General features: G+C 42.3%; 1 protein-coding gene across 1 annotated transcript in view; it reads left to right on the forward strand.

Annotated features, from left to right (window-relative positions):
* Nucleotides 1-1,475: 1,475 nt before the first annotated feature.
* Nucleotides 1,476-19,668, forward strand: part of LOC135461085 (maestro heat-like repeat-containing protein family member 1) — a gene marked incomplete at its 5' end in the record, with an annotated part of 84,923 nt that continues 66,730 nt past the window's right edge. The window contains 5 exons of the mRNA XM_064738070.1: nt 1,476-1,575; nt 4,509-4,604; nt 5,420-5,524; nt 11,782-11,917; nt 18,271-18,383. Of these exons, the coding sequence (XP_064594140.1) occupies nt 1,476-1,575; nt 4,509-4,604; nt 5,420-5,524; nt 11,782-11,917; nt 18,271-18,383 (550 nt within the window). The remainder of the gene's footprint in view (nt 1,576-4,508; nt 4,605-5,419; nt 5,525-11,781; nt 11,918-18,270; nt 18,384-19,668) is intronic.

A 19,668-nucleotide genomic window follows, 5' to 3' on the forward strand; every position in this document is an offset into this window, starting at 1 on the left:
TGGGAATCCCTGGGAATGGGAACCTGAAATTCCCTGGGAATGGGGAGGGAGCCTGGATGGCGGGTGGGGAGAATTCCCAAAGATCCCATTCCCGGATTTTCCTGATCCCGTCCCAGCTCCCTGGAGCCGCCGCTGAGCTCAGGGATCCCTGGGAATCCCTGGGAATGGGGAGGGAGCCTGGATGGCGGGTGGGGAGAATTCCCAAAATTCCCATTCCCGGATTTTCCTGAGCCCGTCCCAGCTCCCTGGAATGGGGGATGGAGCCTGGGTGGGAGGTGGGGACAATTCCTAAAATTCCCTGGGAGAGAATTCCCAAAATTCCCATTCCCGGATTTTCCTGATCCCGTCCCAGCTCTCTGGAGCCGCCGCTGAGCTCAGGGATCCCTGGGAATCCCTGGGAATGGGGTCCTGAAATTCCCTGGGAATGGGGGAGGGAGCCTGGATGGGAGGTGGGATGGATTCCCAAAAATTCCCTGGGAGAGAATTCCCAAGAATCCCATTCCCGGATTTTCCTGATCCCGTCCCAGCTCCCTGGAGCTGCCGCTGAGCTCAGGGATCCCTGGGAATCCCTGGGAATGGGGAGGGAGCCTGGATGGCGGGTGGGGAGAATTCCCAAAGATTCCATTCCCGGATTTTCCTGATCCCGTCCCAGCTCCCTGGAGCCGCCGCTGAGCTCAGGGATCCCTGGGAATCCCTGGGAATGGGATCCTGAAATTCCCTGGGAATGGGGGAGGTGGGGAGAATTCCCAAAATTCCCATTCCCGGATTTTCCTGATCCCGTCCCAGCTCCCTGGAGCCGCCGCTGAGCTCAGGGATCCCTGGGAATCCTTGGGAATGGGATCCTGAAATTCCCTGGGAATGGGGAGGGAGCCTGGATGGGAGGTGGGGAAAATTCCCAAAAATCCCTGGGAATGGGGGAGGTGGGGGCAGATTCCCGAAAATTCCATGGGAGAGAATTCCCGAAATTCCCTGGGAATGGGATCCTGAACATCCCTGGGCATGGGGGAAAGCAGGTGGGGAGAATTCCCAAAGAATTCCATGAGATTGGGAACCTGGAATTCCCTGGGAATGGGGGAGGGAGCCTGGATGGGAGGTGGGGAGATTCCCAAAAATTCCCTGGGAATGGGAGCCCAAAAATTCCCTGGCAATAGGAGCCCAAAGATCCCTGGGAATAGGGGAGGTGGGGAGAATTCCCAAAGAATTCCATGGGATTGGGAACCTGAACATCCCTGGGAATGGGATCCTGAACTTCCCTGGGCATGGGGGAAAGCAGGTGGGGAGAATTCCCAAAGATCCCATTCCCGGATTTTCCTGATCCCGTCCCAGCTCCCTGGAGCCGCCGCTGAGCTCAGGGATCCCTGGGAATCCCTGGGAATGGGATCCTGGAATTCCCTGGGAATGGGGAGGGAGCCTGCATGGCGGGTGGGGAGAATTCCCAAAGATCCCATTCCCGGATTTTCCTGATCCCGTCCCAGCTCCCTGGAGCCGCCGCTGAGCGACCGCGAGCGCTCGGAGCTCCTGGAGGCCGCCCTGGGCTCCGTCCTGGCCCCGCCCCCGCCCCCGCCCGGAGCCCAGGTGGGATTGGGGGGAAAAACGGGAATTCCGGGAAAATTCCCATCCCCACATTCCGGGGGTTTCCTGGGGGGGGGGCAGCTCCGGGTTTGCTGGGAATTCACTCTGTGGGAGGAGTGGGAGTTTCCTTCCTCATTCCCAGTTTTTCTATTCCTATTTTTTCCCCATTTTTCCCATTCCCCTGATTCCTATTCCCAAATTCCCATTCCAATCCTCCTTCCCATTATTCCCATTATTCCCATCATTCCCATCATTCCCATTATTCCCATTATTCCCATTCTCATCCCCTTTCCCTTTATTCCCATTTTTTCCCATTCTTCCCACCCTATTCCCATCATTCCCATTATTCCCACTTTTCCCATTTCCATTTTCCTCACTCCCATTCCCATTTTTCCCACTTTCCCAATTCCCCATTCCTGTTCCCATCATTCCCATTATTCCCATCATTCCCATTATTCCCATTATTCCCATCATTCCAAATTTCCCATTCCCAATTTCCCAATTCCCCATTCCTGTTCCCATCATTCCCACCATTCCCATTATTCCCATTTTTCCAGGCCCCGCCCCCGCCCGGAGCCCAGGTGGGATTGGGGGAAAATCGGGAATTCCGGGAAAATTCCCATCCCGACATTCCGGGGTTTTCCTGGGGGTGGGGCAGCTCCGGGTTTGCTGGGAATTCCAGCCCCAGGTTCTGTGGGAGCAGTGGGAATTTCCTTCCTCATTCCCAGTTTTTCTATTCCTATTTTTTCCCAATTTTCCCATTTTTCCCATTTTCCCCATTTCCCTGATTCCTGTTCCCAAATTCCCATTCCGATCCCCTTTCCCATCATTCCCATCATTCCTATCATTCCCATTATTCCCATTATTCCCATCATTCCCATTATTCCCATCATTCCCATCATTCCCATTATTCCCATTATTCCCATTATTCCCATTATTCCCATTATTCCCATTCTCATCCCCTTTCCCTTTATTCCCATTTTTCCCCATTCTTCCCACCCTATTCCCATTTCCATTTTCCTGTTATTCCCATTCTTCCCATTCCCATCATTCCCATTATTCCCACTTTTCCCATTTCCATTTTCCTCACTCCCATTCCCATTTTTCCCACTTTCCCAATTCCCCATTCCCATTATTCCCATTCCCATTCCCATCATTCCCATTATTCCCATTCCCATCATTCCCATTATTCCCATCATTCCCATTATTCCCATCATTCCCATTATTCCCATTCCCACTATTCCCATATTTCCAAATTTGCCCCATTTCCTATTTCCCCATTCCCAATTTCCCAATTTCCCATTCCTGTTCCCATCATTCCCACCATTCCCATTATTCCCATTTTTCCAGGCCCAGGTGGGATTGGGGGGAAAAACGGGAATTCCGGGAAAATTCCCATCCCCACATCCCCGGGCTTTTCCTGGGGGTGGGGCAGCTCCGGGTTTGCTGGGAATTCGCTCCCAGGTTCTGTGGGAGCAGTGGGAATTTCCTTCCTCATTCCCTGTTTTTCTATTCCCATTTTTCCCAATTTTCCCATTTTTCCCATTTTCCCCATTCCCCTGATTCCTGTTCCCAAATTCCCATTCCAATCCCCTTTCCCATTATTCCCATTATTCCATTCCCATTATTCCCATTATTCCCATTCTCTTCCCCTTTCCCTTTATTCCCATTTTTCCCATTCTTCCCACCCTATTCCCATCATTCCCATTATTCCCACTTTTCCCATTTCCATTTTCCTCACTCCAATTCCCGTTTTTCCCACTTTCCCAATTCCCCATAATTCCCATTGTTCCTATTCCCATTCCCATTCCCATTATTCCCATCATTCCCATTCTGCCCATTCCCATTTTTCCAGTCCCAAATTCCCATTATTCCCATTCCCAATTTCCCATTATTCCCATTCCCAAGTTTTCCATTTCTCCGGGTTTTCTGGGAATTCGCTCCCAGGTTCTGTGGGAGCAGTGGGAATTTCCTCCTTTGTTCCTGGTTTGCCATTCCCAATTTCCCATTAATTATTCCATTCCCGTCATTCCCATTTTTCCCCATTTTTTCCCATTTTTCCCGTTCCAAATTTCGCATTCCCATCATTCCCATTCCCAAATTCCCATTCCCATTATTCCCATTATTCCCATTATTCCCATTATTCCCATTATTCCCATTCCCAGTTTCCCGTTCCCATTTCCATCATTCCCATTTTTCCCATTTTTTCCCAATTATTTCCCCCATTCCCATTTCCCGGGATGGATTTGGGGATTCCAGGGTTTTTGCCAATACCAGAATTCCAGGATTTTTCTGGGATTTTCCCAGGATTTTCCTGGGATGGGTTTGGGGTTTCGGGGGTTTTTGCCGATGCCGGAATTCCGGGATTTTTCCGGGATTTTTCCAGGATTTTTCTGGGATTTTCCCGGGATGGGTTTGGGGATTCCGGGGTTTTTGCCAATGCTGGAATTCCGGGATTTTCCCGGGATTTTTCCTGGGATGGGTTTGGGGATTCCAGGGTTTTGCCAATGCCGGAATTCCGGGATTTTTCCGGGATTTTTCCGGGATTTTTCCGGGATGGATTCCGGGATTTTCCGGGATTTTCATGGGAGGGATTTGGGAATTTCAGGTGGTTTTCCCAATGCCGGAATTCCGGGATTTTTCCGGGATTTTTCCGGGATTTTTCCGGGATTTTCCCGGGATGGATTTGGGGATTCCGGCATTTCTGCCGATGCCGGAATTCCGGGATTTTTCTGGGATTTTTCTTGGATATTTCTGGGAGGGATTTGGGAATTTCAGGTGGTTTTCCCGATGCCGGAATTCCAGGAATTTCCCGGGATTTTTCTGGGATATTTCTGGGATTTTTTCCCGGGATGGATTTGGGGACTCGGGGGTTTTTCTCAATGCCGGAATTCCGGGATTTTCCGGGATTTTTCCAGGATGTTTTCCCTTTTCAGGATCTGCTCGTGGCCGCCCTGGGCGCTCTCTCGCAGCTGCTCCGGGAGCTCCTCCGGAGGCGCCTCAGCCCCGGCGGCCTCCAGGAGATCTTTGCCGTGAGTCTGATCAGGGAATTTGGGAATTTGGGGAATTATTGGGAATTTGGGGGAATTTTGGGAAGAAATTTGGGGAATTTTGGGTGGTTTTTGGGAATTATTTGGGAATTATTTGGGATATTTGGGGGAATTTGTCTGGATTTTTGGGGATTCTTTGGGAACTTTGGGGAATTTTTCTGGAATTTTGGGAATTTTTCTGGAATTTTGGGGAATTTTGGGGGACTATTGGGAATTATTTGCAGAATTTGGGGAATTTTTTTGGAACTTTGGGGAAATTTTCTGGAATTTTGGGGATTATTTGGGAATTATTTGGGAATTTGGGGGAAATTTTCTGGTATTCTGGGATTTTCCCGTTGGAATTCCAGGATTTTCCTGTTGGAATTCCAGGATTTTCCCGTTGGAATTCCAGGATTTTCCCGTTGGAATTCCAGGATTTTCCCGTTGGAATTCCGGGATTTTCCTGTTGGAATCCCGGGATTTTCCTGTTGGAATCCCAGGATTTTCCTGCTGGAATTCCGTGAATTTCTTGCTGGAATCCCAGGATTTCCCCGTTGGAATTCTGGGATTTTCCCTTTGGAATCCCAGGACTTTCCTGTTGGAATTCTGGGAATTTCCCATTGGAATTCCGGGATTTTCCCTGCAGAATTCCAGAAATTTCCCCTGTAGAATTCCGGTATTTTCCCGTTGGAATTCCGGGATTTTCCCGTTGGAATTCCGGGATTTTCCCGCTGGATTCCCGGGATTTTCCCGCCGGAATCCCGGGATTTTCCCATTGGAATTCCGTGGGATCCCAGCCTGTTCCCGTTCATTCCCAGCATTTGGGGCCCTGGATCCGCTCCCCGCGCCCCCCGGAGCGGCTGCGAGCGCTCGGAGCCGGCAAAGCCCTGCTGGGAACCTTCCTGCAGCACCTGCGCGTCTGCGTGAGTCAACATTCATTAACCTAATTAGCTTAATTAGCTTCATTAAATTAATAACATCAAATAAATTATATATAGTGTATATATATATATATATTCTCTCTCTATATATATGTATATAACAATAATGTACCAATTCCTGCGGCACCTGCGCGTCTGCGTGAGTCACCGCTAATTAATTAATTAGCTTAATTAGCTTCATTAAATTCATAACATCAAATAAATTATATATACTATATATATATATATATATATATATATTCTCTCTATATATATACATATGTATAACAATAATGTACAAATTCCTGCGGCACCTGCGCGTCTGCGTGAGTCACCATTAATTAACCTAATTAGCTTAATTAGCTTCATTAAATTAATAATGTCAAATAACTATGTACTATATATATATGTATACATTCTCTATATATATATATATAACAATAATGTGCAAATTCCTGCGGCACCTGAGCATCTGCGTGAGTCACTGTTAATTAACCTCATTAGCTTAATTAGCATCATTGAATTAATAGCATCAAATAAATTATACGCTTTATATATATATATATATATATAAATATATATTGCCTCTCTTTATATATATAACAATAATGTACAAATTCCTGCGGCACCTGCACGTCTGCGTGAGTCACCGTTAATTAACCTAATTAGCTTAATTACCTTCATTAAATTAATACCGCCAAATAAATTATATATAGTGTATATATATATATATATATATTCACTTTATATATATATATATATTCACTTTATATATCTATATAACAATAATGCACAAATTCCTGCGGCACCTGCGCGTCTGCGTGAGTCACCGTTAATTAAACTTAATTAAACTAATAAACTAAATTAACCTTAATTAAATTAATATAATCAAATAAATTATATATATATATTCTCTCTCTATATATATATGTATGTAACAATAATGTACAAATTCCTGCCGCACCTGCCCGTCTGCGTGAGTCACTGTTAATTAACTTAATTACATTTAATTAATGATATTAAATTTAATCAATAAAATAAATTGTATCTATAATATATTATATATATATTTATATATATATGTGTGTATGTATATATAACAATAATGTACAAATTCCTGCAGCACCTGCACGTCCGCGTGAGTCACTGTTAATTAACTTAATTACATTTAATTGATGATATTAAATTTAATCAATAAAATAAATTCTATATATATAATATATTTATATTTATATATATATGTGTGTGTATGTATATATAACAATAATGTACAAATTCCTGCAGCATCTGTACGTCTGCGTGAGTCACTGTTAATTAACTTAATTACATTTAATTAATGATATTAAATTTAATCAATAAAATAAATTTTATATATATATATATAATATGTTATATATATTTTTTATATATATGTGTGTGTATGTATATATAACAATAATGTACAAATTTCTGCAGGACCTGCACGTCTGCGTGAGTCACTGTTAATTAACTTAATTACAATAATTACATTAAATTTAATCGCTAAAATAAATAACATATTATATATCTCTACCCTCTATATATGTATATATGACAATAATTCTTTATCTATAGAACAATAATGTACAAATTCCTCTTCCCAGTTTTCATTCCCAGTTTTCATTCCAAATTCCATTCCTGGATTCCATTCCTGGTTTTTATTCCTGGATTCCATTCCCAATTTCTATTCCCAGATTTTTTTCCCAGTTTTCATTCCCAAATTCCATTCCTGGATTCCATTCCTGAATTTCAGTCCCCATTTTTTCCCCCAAATTCCACTCCCAAATTCCATTTCCTTTTTTTCCTCCCCCAAATTCCATTCCTGGTTTTCATTCCTGAATTTCATTCTCCTTTTTTTCCCCTCAAATTCCATTCCTGAATTCCATTCCTGGATTCCGTTCCTGGTTTTTATTCCTGAATTCCATTCCCAAATTTCATTCCCCTTTTTTTTCCCCCGCATTCCATTCCCAGATTCCATTCTCAGTTTTCCTTCCCGAATTTTATTCCCAAATTCCATTCCCAGATTCCATTCCTGGTTTTCCTTCCCTGGGGTTTTTTTTGCCCAAATTCCATTCCCAGTTTTCATTCCCAGATTCCATTCCTGGTTTTCATTCCCTGGTTTCTTTTGCCCAAATTCCATTCCCAGTTTTCATCTCCAGATTCCATTCCTGAATTTCAGTCCCCGTTTTTTTCCCCCAAATTCCATTCCCAAATTCCATTTCCTTTTTTTCTCCCCCAAATTCCATTCCTGGTTTTCATTCCTGGTTTTTATTCCTGAATTCCATTCCCAAATTTCATTCCCCTTTTTTCCCCCTCAAATTCCATTCCTGAATTCCATTCCTGGATTCCGTTCCTGGTTTTGATTCCTGAATTCCATTCCCAAATTTCATTCCCCTTTTTTTTCCCCCGCATTCCATTCCCAGATTCCATTCTCAGTTTTCCTTCCCGAATTTTATTCCCAAATTCGATTCTGGGTTTTCATTCCCAAATTCCATTCCCAGATTCCATTCCTGGATTCCATTCCTGGTTTTTATTCCTGGATTCCATTCCCAATTTCTATTCCCAGATTTCATTCCCAGTTTTCATTCCAGATTCCATTCCTGAATTCCATTCCTCGTTTTTTTCCCCCAAATTCCACTCCCAAATTCCATTTCCTTTTTTTCTCCCCCAAATTCCATTCCTGGTTTTTATTCCTGAATTCCATTCCCAAATTCCATTCCCTTTTTTTCCCCCTCAAATTCCATTCCTGAATTCCATTCCTGGTTTTCATTCCTGGTTTTTATTCCTGAATTCCATTCCCAAATTTCATTCCCCTTTTTTTTCCCCGCATTCCATTCCCAGATTCCATTCCCAGTTTTCCTTCCTGAATTTTATTCCCAAATTCCATTCCTGGTTTTCATTCCCGCATTCCATTCCTGGCTTTCATTCCCTGTTTTTTTTTTTGCCCAAATTCCATTTCCAGATTCCATTCCTGAATTCCATTCCTGAATTTCATTCTCCCTTTTTCTAACGCCCAAATTCCATTCCTGGATTCCATTCCTGGTTTTCACTTCCAGTTTTTATTCCCAAATCCCATTCTCTTTTTTCCCTGAAATTCCACTCTCAGATGCCATTCCCAGTTCTTATTTCCAAATTCCGTTCTCAGATTCCATTCCCCACTTTCATTCCCAGTTTTTAATTCCAGTTTTCCTCCCCAGTCCCTGACTCCTTTCCACGCCCTGCATTCCCAGGTTTTATTCCCGCATTCCATTCCCAGTTTTTATTCCCAGTTTTTATTCCCAGATTCCATTCCTGGCTTTAATTCCCTGGGTTTTTTTCCCCCAAATTCCATTCCCAGATTCCATTCCTGGTTTTTTTTCCCCGTTTTTTTTCTCCCCCAAATTCCATTCCTGGTTTTCCTTCCCTGGGTGTTTTTCCCCCCAGATTCCATTCCTGGTTTTTATTCCCAGTTTTCATTCCCAAATTTCATCCCTGGTTTTCATTCCCACACTCCATTCCCAAATTCCATTCCTAGAGTTCATTCCTGAATTTTATTACTGACTTTTATTCCCAAATTTTATTCCTGAATCTTATTCCCAGCTTTTATTCCCCAAATTTCCTTCATGGATTCCATTCCGGGATTCCATTCCCAGTTTTCATTTCCAAATTCCATTCCTGGTTTTCATTCCTGGATTCTATTCCCAAATTCCATTCCCAAATTCCATTCCCAGATTCCATTCCCAGTTTTCATTCCCAGATTCCATTCCTGGCTTTCCTTCCCTGGGTTTTTTCCCCCAAATTCCATTCCCAGATTCCATTCCTGGTTTTCCTTCCCTGTTTTTTTTTTCCCCCGAATTCCATTCCCAGTTTTCATTCCCAGATTCCATTCCTGTTTTTTTTCCCCCAAATTCCATTCCCAAATTTCATCTCCAGATTCCATTCCTGAATTCCATTCCTCGTTTTTTCCCCCAAATTCCATTCCCAGATTCCATTCCCAGTGTTCATCTCCAGATTCCATTCCCAAATTCCATTCCTGGTATTCCATTCCTGGTTTTCATTCCCTGTTCTTTTCCCCCAAATTCCATTCCCAAATTCCATTCCCAGTTTTCATCTCCAGATTCCATTCCTGAATTTCAGTCCCCGTTTTTTTCCCCCCAAATTCCATTCCCAGATTCCATTCCCTGTTTTTTCTCCCCCAAATCCCATTCCCAGTTTTTATTCCCAGTTTTTATTCCCAAATTTTATTCCCAATTTTCCCCCCTCAGTCGGTGACCCCGTTCCAGGCCCTGGGCCCGCTCCTGGCCCTGCTGGCCCCGCCCTGCTCCGATGGAATTCCCGGGGGTTATTCCCAAATTCCATCCCCAAATTCCCATTCCCGAATTTAATTCCCGAATTTAATTCCTGAATTTTATTCCTGAATCTTATTCCCAGCTTTTATTCCCCAAATTTCCTTCATGGATTCCATTCCAGGATTCCATTCCCAGTTTTCATTTCCAAATTCCATTCCTGGTTTTCATTCCTGGATTCTATTCCCAAGCTCCATTCCCAGTTTTCATTCCCAGATTCCATTCCTGGTTTTCTTTCCCTGGGTTTTTTCCCCCAAATTCCATTCCCAGATTCCATTCCTGGTTTTTGTTCCCGAATTCCATTCCCAGTTTTCATTCCCAGATTCCATTCCTGGTTTTAATTCCCTGGGTTTTTTCCCCCAAATTCCATTCCCAGATTCCATTCCTGGTTTTCCTTCCCTGTGTTTTTTCCCCCGAATTCCATTCCCAGTTTTCATCTCCAGATTCCATTCCTGAATTTCAGTCCCCATTTTTTCCCCCGAATTCCATTCCCAGATTCCATTCCCAGTGTTCATCTCCAGATTCCATTCCCAAATTCCATTCCTGGTATTCCATTCCTGGTTTTCATTCCCTGTTTTTTTCCCCAAATTCCATTCCCAAATTCCATTCCCAGTTTTCATTCCCAGATTCCATTCCTGGTTTTAATTCCCTGGGTTTTTTCCCCCAAATTCCATTCCCAGATTCCATTCCTGGTTTTCCTTCCCTGTTTTTTTTTTTCCCCAAATTCCATTCCCAGATTCCATTCCCAGATTCCATTCCCAAATTCCATTCCCAGATTCCATTCCTGGTTTTCCTTCCCTGTTTTTTTTTTCCCCCGAATTCCATTCCCAGTTTTCATTCCCAGATTCCATTCCTGTTTTTTTTCCCCCGAATTCCATTCCCAGTTTTCATCTCCAGATTCCATTCCTGAATTTCAGTCCCCATTTTTTCCCCCAAATTCCATTCCCAGATTCCATTCCCAGTGTTCATCTCCAGTTTCCATTCCCAAATTCCATTCCCAAATTCCCCTTTTTTTTTCCCCCCCTCATTCCATTCCCAGATTCCATTCCTGGTTTTCATTCCCTGTTTTTTCCCCCAAATTCCATTCCCAAATTCCATTCCCAAATTTTATTCCCAGTTTTTATCTCCAGATTCCATTCCCAAATTCCCCTTTTTTTCCCCCCTCATTCCATTCCCAGATTCCATTCCTGGTTTTCATTCCCTGTTTTTTTCCCCCAAATTCCATTCCCAAATTCCATTCCCAGTTTTCATCTCCAGATTCCATTCCTGAATTTCAGTCCCCGTTTTTTTCCCCCCAAATTCCATTCCCAAATTCCATTCCCTGTTTTTCTCCCCCAAATCCCATTCCCGGTTTTTATTCCCATATTTAATTCCCAAATTTTATTCCCAATTTTCCCCCCTCAGTCGGTGACCCCGTTCCAGGCCCTGGCCCCGCCCTGCTCCGATGGAATTCCCGGGGGTTATTCCCAAATTCCATCCCCAAATTCCCATTCCCGAATTTAATTCCCGTATTTCATTCCCAAATTTTATTCCTGAATCTTATTCCCAGCTTTTATTCCCCAAATTTCATTCATGGATTCCATTCCAGGATTCCATTCCCAGATTTCATTCCCAAACTCCATTCCCGGATTCCATTCCTGGTTTTCACTCCCAGTTTTCATTCTCACATTTCATTCCCAGCTCCCATTCCCAAATTTCATCCCCAAATTTTGTTCCCGAATTCCACTCTCAAATTCCATTCCTGGATTTCATTCTCCCTTTTTCTAACGCCCAAATTCCATTCCTGGATTCCATTCCTGGTTTTCATTCCCAGTTTTTATTCCCAAATCCCATTCTCTTTTTTCCCCTGAAATTTCATTCTCAGAAGTCATTCCCGGTTTTTATTCCCAAATTTAATTCCCAATTTTCCCCCCTCAGTCGGTGACCCTGTTCCAGGCCCTGGGCCCGCTCCTGGCCCTGCTGGCCCCGCGCTGCTCCGACGGAATTCCGCAAATCCGCCGCGATTCCCTGGATTGCGTCCGGGCCCTGCTGCGCATCCAGCTCTGCTACCAAGGTGGGGGAAAATTCCCAAAAGGAAAAATTCCCGATTTTCGGGAATGGTTTTCCCAAGGTTTTGCGGTTTGGGAGCGTGCAGTTCTCAGGTTGTCCAGCTGAGAGGGAATTCCATGGAATTCCATGGAAATTTTGGGGTTCAATCCCATCCAATTCTGACTTTTCCATGGAATTCCTGGAATTTTTCAGTTTCCATGGCATCCAATTCCAAATTTTCCATGGAATTCTGGGAGCGTTTGGGGATTTTTGGGAATGGTTTTTCCAAGGTTTTGGGATTTGGGAGCGTGCAGTTCTCAGGTTGTCCAGCAGGGGGCGCTGCTAAAAGGGAATTCCATGGAATTCCATGGAAATTTTGGGGTTCAATCCCATCCAATTCCGGCTTTTTTCCAAGGAATTCTCAGAATTTTAGGGCTCAATCCTAAAGAGAGAATTATGTAGGATTTGAGGATTTTTGGGAATGGTTTTCCCAAGGTTTTGGGGTTTGGGAGCGTGCAGTTCTCAGGTTGTCCACCTGAGAGGGAATTCCATGGAATTCCATGGAAATTTTGGGGTTCAATCCCACCCAATTCCGGCTTTTTTTCCAAGGAATTCCCCAAGTTTTTGGGTTCAATCCCAAAGGGGGAATTCCATGGATTTCCATGGAATTTTGGGAGTTCAATCCCATCCAATTCTGACTTTTCCATGGAATTCCTGGAATTTTTGAGTTTCCATGGCGTCCATATTCCGAATTCTCCATGGAATTCTGGGAGTGTTTGTGGTGTTTGGGAATGGTTTTCCCAAGGTTTTGGGATTTGGGATTGTGCAGTTCTCAGGTTGTCCAGGAGGGGGCGCTGCTGAGAGGGAATTCCATGGAATTCCATGGAAATTTTGGGGTTCAATCCCATCCAATTCCGGCTTTTTTCCAAGGAATTCCCAGAATTTTAGGGCTCAATCCTAAAGAGGGAATTATGTGGGATTTGGGGATTTTTGGGAATGGTTTTCCCAAGGTTTTGGGGTTTGGGAGCGTGCAGTTCTCAGGTTGTCCAGCTGAGAGGGAATTCCATGGAATTCCATGGAAGTTTTGGGGTTCAATCCCATCCAATTCTGACTTTTCCATGGAATTCCTGGAATTTTTGAGTTTCCATGGCGTCCAATTCCAAATTCTCCATGGAATTCTGGGAGTGTTTGGGATTTTTGGGAATGGTTTTCCCAAGGTTTTGGGATTGTGCAGTTCTCAGCTTGTCCTGCAGGGGGCGCTGCTGAGAGGAAATTCCATGGAATTCCATGGAAATTTTGAGGTTAAATCCCATCCAATTCCAGCTTTTTTCCAAGGAATTCCCAGAATTTTAGGGCTCATTCCTAAAGAGGGAATTATGTAGAATTTGAGGATTTTTGGGAATGGTTTTCCCAAGGTTTTGGGGTTTGGGAGCGTGCAGTTCTCGGCTTGTCCAGCTGAGAGGGAATTCCATGGAATTCCATGGAAGTTTTGGGAGTTCAATCCCATCCAATTCCGACTTTTCCATGGAATTCCTGGAATTTTTTTAGTTTCCATGGTGTCCAATTCTGAATTTTTCATGAAATTCTGGGATTGTTTGGGGTGTTTGGGAATTTTTTGGGAATTTTTTGGGAATGGTTTTCCCAAGGTTTTGGGGTTTGGGAGCGTGCAGTTCTCAGGTTGTCCAGCTGAGAGGGAATTCCATGGAATTCCATGGAAATTTTGGGGTTCAATCCCACCCAATTCCTCAAATTTTTGAGTTTCCATGGCATCCATATTCCGAATTTTCCATGGAATTTTGGGAATGGTTTTTCCAAGGTTTTGGGAGCGTGCAGTTCTCGGGGTGTCCAGCAGGGGGCGCTGCTGAGAGAGAATTCCATGGAATTCCCAGAGATTCTGGGGTTCAATCCCACCCAATTCCGACTTTTCCATGGAATTCCTGGAATTTTTGAGTTTCCATGGCGTCCAATTCCAAATTTTCCGTGGAATTCTGGGAGTGTTTGGGATTTTTGGGAATGGTTTTCCCAAGGTTTTGGGGTTTGGGAGCGTGCAGTTCTCAGGTTGTCCAGCTGAGAGGGAATTCCATGGAATTCCATGGAAATTTTGGGGTTCAATCCCATCCAATTCTGACTTTTCCATGGAATTCCTGGAATTTTTGAGTTTCCATGGCGTCCAATTCCAAATTTTCCATGGAATTCTGGGAGTGTTTGGGGTTTTTGGGGGTTTTTGGGAATTTTTTTGGAATTTTTTGGGAATGGTTTTCCCAAGGTTTTGGGGTTTGGGAGCGTGCAGTTCTCAGGTTGTCCAGCTGAGAGGGAATTCCATGGAATTCCAGGAGGTTTTGGGGTTCAATCCCATCCAATTCCAACTTTTCCATGGAATCCCTGGAATTTTTGAGTTTCCATGGCGTCCATATTCCGAATTTTCCATGGAATTCTGGGAATGGTTTTCCCAAGGTTTTGGGGTTTGGGAGCGTGCAGTTCTCAGGTTGTCCAGCTGAGAGGGAATTCCATGGAATTTCATGGAAATTTTGGGGTTCAATCCCATGGAATTCCTGGAACTTTTGAGTTTCCGTGGCATCCAATTCCAAATTGTCCATGGAATTCTGGGAGTGTTTGGGGTGTTTGGGAATTTTTTTGGAATTTTTTGGGAATGGTTTTCCCAAGGTTTTGGGGTTTGGGATTGTGCAGTTCTCAGGTTGTCCAGCTGAGAGGGAATTCCATGGAATTCCATGGAAATTTTGGGGTTCAATCCCATCCAATTCCGGCTTTTTTCCAAGGAATTCCCCAAGTGTTTGTGGTTCAATCCCAAAGGGGGAATTCCATGAAATTCCAGGAGGTTTTGGGGTTCAATCCCATCCAATTCCAACTTTTCCATGGAATTCCTGGAATTTTTGAGTTTCCGTGGCGTCCAATTCTGAATTTTTCGTGGAATTCTGGGAGTGTTTGGGGATTTTGGGAATGGTTTTCCCAAGGTTTTGGGGTTTGGGAGCGTGCAGTTCTCAGGTTGTCCTGCAGGGGGCGCTGCTAAAAGGGAATTCCATGGAATTTAATGGGAATTTTGGGGTTCAATCCCATCCAATTCCGGCTTTTTTCCAAGGAATTCCCAGAATTTCAGGGTTGAATCCTAAAGAGGAAATTATGTAGGATTTGAGGATTTTTGGGAATGGTTTTCCCAAGGTTTTGGGGTTTGGGAGCGTGCAGTTCTCAGGTTGTCCAGCTGAGAGGGAATTCCATGGAATTCCATGGAAATTTTGGGGTTCAATCCCATCCAATTCCAACTTTTTTCCAAGGAATTCTCCAAGTGTTTGTGGTTCAATCCCAAAGGGGGAATTCCATGGATTTCCATGGAATTTTGGGAGTTCAATCCCATCCAATTCTGACTTTTCCATGGAATTCCTGGAATTTTTGAGTTTCCATGGCGTCCAATTCCAAATTTTCCATGGAATTCTGGGAGTGTTTGGGGTTTTTGGGAATGGTTTTCCCAAGGATTTGGGGTTTGGGAGCGTGCGGTTCTCAGGTTGTCCAGCTGGGAGGGAATTCCATGGAAATTTTGGGGTTCAATCCCATCCAATTCCGGCTTTTTTCCAAGGAATTCCCGGAATTTTAGGGCTCATTCCTAAAGAGGGAATTATGTAGGATTTGGGGATTTTTGGGAATGGTTTTCCCAAGGTTTTGGGAGCGTGCAGTTCTCGGGTTGTCCAGCTGAGAGGGAATTCCATGGAATTCCATGGAAATTTTGGGGTTCAATCCCATGGAATTCCTGGAATTTTTGAGTTTCCATGGCGTCCAATTCCGAATTTTCCATGAAATTCTGGGAGTGTTTGGGGTTTTTGGGAATTTTTTGGGAATTTTTGGGAATGGTTTTCCTGAGGTTTTGGGGGATTTGGGAGCGTGCAGTTCTCAGGTTGTCCAGCTGAGAGGGAATTCCATGGAATTTCATGGAAAATTTTTGGGATTCAATCCCAAATTCCAACATTTCCATGGAATTCTGGGAATTTTTCAGTTTCCATCCCATCCAATTTGAAGTTTTCCATGGAATTCTGGGAATTTTTGGGGTCTAATTCCATAAAATTCCAACATTTTCCCAAGGAATTCCCAAAGTTTTAGGGCTGCAATCCCAAAGAGAGAATTCCAGGAATTTTTGGGGTTGGATGGGAAAGTTCCAGCTTTTCCCAAGGAATTTCTGGAGTTGATGGAGTTCCATCCCCTTAATTCCGGACTTTTCCAAGGAATTCCCAAAATTTTGGTGTTCAATCCTGAAGAGGGAATTCTGTGGAATTCTGGGAATTCTAGCATTCAATCCCATCCAATTCCAGCTTTTCCCAAGGAATTCCCAAAGTTTTTGCGTTCAATCCCATCCAATTCTGAATTTTCCATGGAATTTTTGAGGTCCAATCCCATAAAATCCCAACTTTTCCATGGAATTCCCAGGGGTTTTTGAGGTTCAATCCCAAATTCTGATTTTTCCCATGGAATTCCAAAAATTTTTGGGGCTTTTTGGGCTTTTTGGGAATGGTTTTTCCAAGGATTTTTTGGGAATTTTTGGGGTTCGTTTTCCTGATGTTTTTGGGGGATTTTTGGAATTTTTGGGATTGGTTTTTCTGATTTTTTTTTTGGGATTTTGGGAATGTGAAGTTCTCATCTTGTCCAGCAGGGGGCGCTGCTTCCCTTTGGAATTTTGGGAAGCGCCCGGAAAGAAAATTTCATGGAATTCTGAGATTTTTTGGGATCAATCCCATCAAATTTGCCCCAAAAATTGGGGAAAAAAAAAATCCCAAATTCCCTCTGGAATTCCATGGCCTGGATGATTCCCAAGGATTTTTCCAAGCTCAAAATTCCCATATTTTCTCTTTTCCCAAATTTTCCTGGAATTCAGTCCCAGTTTTGGGGCTGGAATTTGCTCAAAAATTGGGAAAAATCACAAAAAATCAGGAAAAAAAATCCCAAATTCCCTCTGGAATTCCAAGGTCCCGATGACTCCCAGGGGCTTTTCCAAGCCCAAAATTCCGGAATTTTCTCTTTTTCCCGAATTTTCTGGGAGTTTTTAGGTGTTCCTTCCCAAATTTGGGGCTGGAATCTGCCCAAAAATTGGGAAAAATCCCAAATTCCCATTTTGTTTTCTGGGATAATGATGGGTTTGGATGAATTTGATGACTTCCAAGAATTTTCCAAGCCCAAAATTCCCAAATTTTCCTGAAATTTTCCAGAGGTTCCTTCCCAATTTTGGGCTTTTTCAAGGCCAAAATTCCGGAACTTTCTCCTTTCCCAAATTTTCCTGGAATTTTCCAAAGGTTCCTTCCCAATTTTGGGGCTGGAATTGGCCCAAAAATTGGGAAAGAAATCAGAAAAAAAATCTGGAAAAATCCCAAATTGCCTCTGGAATTCCATGACCTGGATGATTCCCAAGCCCAAAATTCCCAAATTTTCCTGGAATTTTCCAGAGGTTCCTTCCCAGTTTTGGGACTGGAATTGGCCCAAAAAATCAGGAAAAATCCAAAAAAAATCCCAAATTCCCTCTGGAATTCCAAGGTTTGTTTGGACTCAGTGATTCCCAGGGGTTTTTCCAAACTTAAAATTCCAGAATTTTCTTTTTTTTCCAAATTTTCCTGGAATTTTTCAGGGATTCCTTCCCAGTTTTTGGGGCTGAAATCTGCCCAAAAATTGGGAAAAATCCCAAATTCCCATTTTATTTTCTGGGATAATGATGGGTTTGGATGAATTTGATGACTTCCAAGAATTTTCCAAGCCCAAAATTCCCAAATTTTCCTGAAATTTTCCAGAGGTTCCTTCCCAATTTTGGGCTTTTCCAAGGTCAAAATTCCGGAATTTTCTCCTTTCCCAAATTTTCCTGGAATTTTCCAAAGGTTCCTTCCCAATTTTGGGGCTGGAATTATCCCAAAAATTGGGAAAGAAATCAGAAAAAATCTGGAAAAATCCCAAATTGCCTCTGGAATTCCATGACCTGGATGATTCCCAAAATTCCCAAATTTTCCTGGAATTTTCCAGAGGTTCCTTCCCAGTTTTGGGGCTGGAATTGGCCCAAAAATCAGGAAAAATCCAAAAAAATCAGAAAAAAAATCCCAAATTCCCTCTGGAATTCCAAGGTTTGTTTGGACTCCGTGATTCCCAGGGGTTTTTCCAAACCTAAAATTCCAGAATTTTCTTTTTTTTCCAAATTTTCCTGGAATTTTTCAGGGATTCCTTCCCAGTTTTGGGGCTGGAATTGGCCCAAAAATCAGGAAAAATCCCAAAAAATCAGAAAAAAAATCCCAAATTCCCTCTGGAATTCCAAGGTTTTTCCAGAATTTTCTTTTTTTTCCTGAATTTTTTTTTTTGGGATTTGGTTGGGAATTTTGGGAATTCTCATTTTTCCTCCAGGATTTTCTCGGGATCACCGGGACGAGCTGGTGGAGGGGCTGGAGGAGCTCAAGGAGGGGCTGGAAAATCCGGATTTTTCCGTCCTTTTCCACACCTGCAGCCGGATCGGGCTGGTGAGAAAGGAAAATTTGGGATTTGGGGAATTTTGGGAATTTTTGGGGAATTTTTAGGATTTTTTTTTAGAATTTTTAGGAATTTTTTTTCCTTTTTTATTTTGATTTTAGGTGGGATTTTATGGAAATGTTGGGGAATCGTTTGAGATTTTTTGGGAATTTTTTGGGAATTTTTTGGGAATTTTTTTAGAATTTTTAGGAATTTTTTGGGAATTTTTAGGAATTTTTTAAGAATTTTTAGGAATTTTTTTTCCTTATTTATTTTGATTTTAGGTGGGATTTTATGGAAATGTTGGGGAATTGTTTGAGATTTTTGGGGGGAATTTTATGGGAATTTTTTGGGAATTTTTTTTCCTTATTTACTTTTATTTTAGGTGGGATTTTATGAACATTTTGGGGAATTGTTTGAGATTTTTTTGGGGAATCTTTTGGGAATTTTTAAGGGAATTTTTAGGAATTTTTTTACAATTTTTTAAGGAATTTTTTTAGAATTTTTAGGAATTTTTTTTCCTTTTTTATTTTGATTTTAGGTGGAATTTTATGGAAATGTTGGGGAATTGTTTGAGATTTTTGGGGGGAATTTTATGGGAATTTTTTTTGGAATTTTTAGGAATTTTTTGGGATTTTTTTTTTTAAATTTTTAGGAATTTTTTAAGAATTTTTAGGAATTTTTTTTCCTTATTTATTTTGATTTTAGGTGGGATTTTATGGAAATGTTGGGGAATTGTTTGAGATTTTTTGGGGGGATTTTATGGGAATTGTTGGAGAATTTTGGGAGAATTTTGGGGCAGGAATTTTCGGCATTTATTTCTGATTTTTATGGGAAATTTTTTTTACTTTTTTAGATTTTTTAAGTCTTTTTAGGGGGATTTTTTTGGGGAGTTTTTTAAATTTTGATTTTATTTTTTGTGGGGATTCTTTGGGATTTTTTGGAATTTTTTTTTTTACTTTTTAGGATATTTTTGGGGGGTTTTCTTTGGGGTTTTAATGGGGATTTTTGGAGGGTTTATTTGGGGATTTTTGGGAGGATATATAGGATTTTTCAGTGGGTGTTTAGGGGGGTTTTTTTGGAATTTTGTCTTTAATTTATAGAATTTTTTCAGGGGTTTATTTGCAGTGTTTTGGGTTTTCCTTGGGATTTTTGGGGATATTTTTGGTTGGGTTTTTTTGGGATTTATAGGATTTTTGAGGGATTTTTTTTTTAATTTTATGATTTTTTTGATGAGATTTTTGGGGGGAATTTTCTGGGAAATTGTGAGTCATTTTTTCAGATTTATGGGATTTT

The sequence above is a fragment of the Zonotrichia leucophrys genome, unplaced genomic scaffold (assembly GCF_028769735.1).
Source record: "Zonotrichia leucophrys gambelii isolate GWCS_2022_RI unplaced genomic scaffold, RI_Zleu_2.0 Scaffold_166_103890, whole genome shotgun sequence".
In the NCBI taxonomy this organism is placed as follows: domain Eukaryota; kingdom Metazoa; phylum Chordata; class Aves; order Passeriformes; family Passerellidae; genus Zonotrichia; species Zonotrichia leucophrys.